Genomic DNA, 4,774 nt, shown 5'->3' on the forward strand with positions numbered 1-4,774 from the left:
TGCTGGGGGATTGAATCGCGGTCCCTGTGCTTTGCCAAGCTTGTTCCAAGTAGGTGCTTTAGACCACTGAGCCATCTCTCCAGCCCCAGTGGGAAGCATTTAGCACAGTGCCAGGCACAGGGCCCTCAACAAATGTTTCTTGCTGCGTCTGATGAACGATGGTAATGCTTCTATCTTCATATTCACAGAGCTAAGCTTTTTTCTTCAAAAAAAAAAAAAAAAAAAAAGGATGAGATGACCAGAGGAAAGAAATATGTAGGGGCTTTGCTCTCCAAAAGGATGTGACCTTCTTAATGGGAGATGGCTCAGTGGAATAAGCGCTTCCCTGGCAAGCACAAGGGCCTGAGTTCAATCCCTGGTAAAAAAAAAAAAAAAAAAAAAACATCTCTATGTTTTTAAGTGCTCACCACCGTATCTGGCCTATGAAGAATACTGAATAAATGATACTGTATATCTGTGACACATAATGAAAAATTATGTAACAGTTTCCAAACAAACCCTAAATTGCCATCCCAGTGCAATACCCACAGAGAGTAGGAAGGGGCTGTGCCTGCTTTTGTGTGGCTCACCCCTCCATCACTCTGCACATTACAGATGAGGATCTGAGGTGTGGGGAGAGCAGAGAACGAGGTTGGGAACCTGCCTCTGGAGGTCAGCTCATGTGTTCTGACCCTGGATCTGGGGTTCTGTCCAGTGGTCACATGCTTCCTAGTGCTGTATGTGTGTGCTGTCTGCAGTGTTTTTGTCATGAACATATTCACTCATGGAAACATGCCAGAAGCACTTTTGAAATTATGAAAAGCTATTTTAAAAATTCAATTCATCTGTCAGAGAAAAGCAGTGATTTTGTTCCAGGTGGCTGTCACAGGTGTTTTATTAGGTGCTAAGTGCTGATCCCTTTCATTCCGTTCTTCCAATCTGTAGTCCCTCTTTCTTAGTAGTCGTCCTGTATCCACATATCATTCTGACCGGAGAGTGGCCCCGTTATTTAGGCTGTGGGTTTTATTGCTAGGATACCAGGCTGTGGTAATCAGATGGTGTCACATAAAAGGATTTAAGGAACATGGAGCTAACGAAAATCCTCTCCTCAGCCCTGGAATTTCTGAAGACTGGCAAGTGGCAAGTCTGCAGGTCTCCTTTGTTACTGAAGTAGTATTTTTTTTTTTTTTCCTTGACTTCATCCCCAAAGAAGCTGATCTCTGGATTCCTTCTCTCTTTCTCAGCTTCTGGCCACCCACACTGTTTTTTTTGCCACCTTGAACTTGGCTCTGATAGGGAAGTGCCTTCCAGCTTTGCCAATCATGTGAATGTGGAGTTCAACATGCCCACGACTTCTGCCTCCAAAGCTGCTGTAAGATCCATCTCTGTGGAAGACAAGAGCGATGTGAGGAAGTGGGTCAACTATTCTGCACATTACAGCTACAAGGTAGCCTTGGGAGGTGTCTGGCTGAGGTTTCTGTGTCCCTTACTCCTTTTAGCAATGTTCACATAGGTACCAAGTATTCTCTTACTGTTCTAGAGGAAGTTCACATACATAGCTAATAGATGAGTTTGTTCTAATTTTCATAAGTGTCTTTCTTGTGAACAAAAGGCTGGAGAGAAACAAAGGGGCTGATTACATATAGGAGTATATTATCTGTTATTTTGACAACAAAATAGTGTGGTAAATCAGTGATTATTACTTATTCATAATTTATGTTGGTCTTGGATTGAATCATTATAGTCCCTCTCAAAAAAAAAAAAAAAAAGAATTAAAGATTTGAAAAATGATTTAAGAATTGTCTGTTCACAGTGATACCCGTACAATTATATGGTGATTTATTGTTCTGAGCATTTCCTTCCTTGTATGAGCCAAAACATTTGACTACCAAAAGAGCAAATGCTCCATCTTGTGGCCAGGAAAAACATGGCGCTTCCTTCACACAGCGTCTTCAGTTGTTGCCCTCTAAAGTGAGCGATATAAACATCCAGGTGCTGAGAGGAGCAACCTTAAGGATAAAATTACTGTACGCAAAGGACTCCCTTACTGATTTATCAGAGGCTTCACTTGCAGTCTGTTTCTGTGCAGGTGAGACTGATTTATTGATTCCACTATAAAGACAGTGACTTTTGGAGAAAAAAGTATAAACATGCCAATATTTACCAATTTAGAAGCCTCTGCCAGTATTTGGATGGGTTTAAATTAAAAATTATAAAGGAATTTATTCATTTGGTAAGCCTTTGTGAACTGCCTTCCATATTTCTACATTCTTGGATGAAATGGCAAAGATCTTGCTCCATCCTGTGGAGCCTGGAAGAGTGGGCCAGACAAGCCCACAGTACAGACGAAGGGTTCCCGGGGGAAGGCGGCTTCATGAGTCACGTGAGGAAGAAGAGAACGCCCAAGCAGCGAGGCGCATGCGCCAAGAGTCCTGTTATTCTTGGAGCCAGTAGCTCCCATGTGACTGAGGCCAGAACACTGGTGAAATTACAGAGACTCAAAAGAAAGCCTTCTGAGGTTCTCTTCTTGTTTGCTGGTATTTGTTTGTTTGTTTGTTTGTCTTCCTTCTGATATTTTTTTCCAACTTTTATTTTGGCAGGTGGAAATTGAGCAAAAAAAGAGCTTGAAGCCAGACTTTGAAGGAGATGAAACAGAAAATCCCAAGGCGTGTGGGGTACAGTGACAAAACCCTAACAGGCTAAATATCTTCCTGAATTGCTGGTTTAGTCAATACCTGCTGTGCCCTCCATGCTGGGAACAATCTGCCAGAGACCCGCCTGTTTGCAGTTACCTGTCTTTTCATAGGAACTCCTGAGGTGGTTGCTTAGGAGAGGCTGTTTGACCACGATCAAGCCTGAAGCATGTGGTTCATCTGACTTTTAGAGCTCTCTGTATAATGTAGCCACCTCGTCCAAGTTTTGCTTCTATCACAGTACTAATATGTGCTTTGTTTTGACTGCGAGAGTCCAGAAATGCACCTCCAACGTCATTGCAGGCATGAATTCCTTCTGATGTTCCTCTGTCACCATGAGTTTCTGGAAAACATGGTTTTGAAAAGTTACTTAAGAGTCCATTGCTGTCTCTTCCTCTAGAAAAGGCTCAGAAAAGGTTTAAGACAAATTTCCTGTGTGCGTCTACTAGACTCTTTTTAGATGTCTCTAGTCCTTAAATGTTAATGCTATGCAACAGGGCTTTTCCAGATGTTTCTCCCTTGGTTATAGATTATTTAAATTGACACATTTCTGCTTTCATTTCCTTTAGGTCTCAGTCACAGGATTTATTATCCTGAATCTCACTAGACAAGGAGAAAGGGCCTAACAGGATCTTTTAAATTCTGTGGCTGGACATACATTCTGCAAATAGATTGGACTGAATTCACATTCTGTTGAGAGAAAAGCAAAATTCAGCTTCTCTTCATTTTGAGGAAGAGAGACATTAACTGTAAGATTATGTTCAGTGCAGGAGACTTCTTCAGTCTTGGTGAACTGCAAATTCATACTGAAAAATACAGGCCAGGCCACTTTTGATTCCTGAAACAAATACCTCAGGCATTTGTCAGGGGCATTTGGGAGCTCTTTTTATACCTCGTAACCTAGACTGTTGCATGTCTCCTTCATGAAAATTTTGTAGGAAATTTAGGCTGAAAAGGAGATTTTAAAAACTCTTTTAAACTTTGGATAAGCTCTCTTAAGTGTAGAGCTTGGGAATCATAGTATTGTAATAAATCAAAAAGACAGAGTAGGATAACAATAGGGAAAAGCCATTATTTCCCTATGTTGTGAACATCAAATTCTGATTCCAAGAGTCCGGATATTGAGTCTTCTTTCTCTTCATTTTATTTGTACCTTGATGTTTGATGATGAATAGAATGAGGTGAAAGAAAGCACATTTTATCTGATTTGTAGCTGATACAGAAGCAGACTCTATGTCAAATTTTCATTGACAGATTTAAGGGTCATTTAGTCAGTGAACACTCATGGAATTATAACTGTTACTGACAGTTGGTTATAGAAAGCATTACAATGCCTTGAAGTATCTAAGCATAAGACTGAAACTAAATGGAGAAGATTGAATAGACATTAATGAGAAACCCTATATACTGAGTTTTTAAAAAAGCCTCCCTCTAAGTACAGACTGTGTGTGTGTGTGTGTGTGTGTGTGAGAGAGAGAGAGAGAGAGAGAGAGAGAGAGAGAGAGAGAGAGAGGTTGGGGAGAACTGGTTTTATAGGCACTCATACAGAAATATTTTCTTAGGGAAATGGGAGTTCTGAATTGGAAGTATATCACAGCTATCAAGGCTAATGCATGCAACCTGTGTCAGCAGAAATTTAGAGCTCTCTCCAAGATGCATTGTTCAGTACATACCTAGGTGGAAGGCTGAGTTCAGTTACAGATAACATATTCTAACTTTGAAGAACAAAATGTAACAGCAAAGAGTACAAAGCAGGATGGAATGATACACTATTAGCTCCCCAAAATTTTCAACTATAAAAAAAGGAAGAGGAAGTAGATTTAAGAGTTCTAAAGAGCACCCTGTCACCTTTGGGGGGCCGGGGAGATGGCTCAGTGGAATAAGCGCTTTCCTGGCAAGTGCAAGGGCCTGAGTTCAATCCCCGGTTCCGCCAAAAAAAAAAAAAAGAGTTCTAAAGAGATGAATAAACACAAGTAGCAACATTTCCTGTTTTGTAAATGCCCAGAAGTTAAAATAGCTGTCTATCTTACATGCTGTGAGAGGGACTCTCATATTGCATTTTGGCTAGCTGATAACCAAGATTTTTTTAAATGGTCTCAACA

General features: G+C 40.7%; 1 protein-coding gene across 5 annotated transcripts in view; it reads left to right on the forward strand.

The window, feature by feature from the left end:
• The window catches only part of Ston2 (stonin 2), a 164,956-nt gene extending 160,457 nt beyond the window's left edge, over window positions 1-4,499 (forward strand). For all 5 annotated transcript variants that reach the window (XM_023702111.1, XM_023702106.1, XM_023702097.1 and 2 more), the window contains 3 exons: window positions 1,224-1,426; window positions 2,580-4,134; window positions 4,186-4,499. In XM_023702111.1, coding sequence (XP_023557879.1) covers window positions 1,224-1,426; window positions 2,580-2,663 — 287 coding nt within the window. In that variant the 3' untranslated portion in view covers window positions 2,664-4,134; window positions 4,186-4,499. The remainder of the gene's footprint in view (window positions 1-1,223; window positions 1,427-2,579; window positions 4,135-4,185) is intronic.
• Window positions 4,500-4,774: the final 275 nt, after the last annotated feature.

Source organism: Octodon degus, unplaced genomic scaffold, assembly GCF_000260255.1.
Source record: "Octodon degus isolate 3935 unplaced genomic scaffold, OctDeg1.0 scaffold00007, whole genome shotgun sequence".
Lineage (NCBI taxonomy): Eukaryota > Metazoa > Chordata > Mammalia > Rodentia > Octodontidae > Octodon > Octodon degus.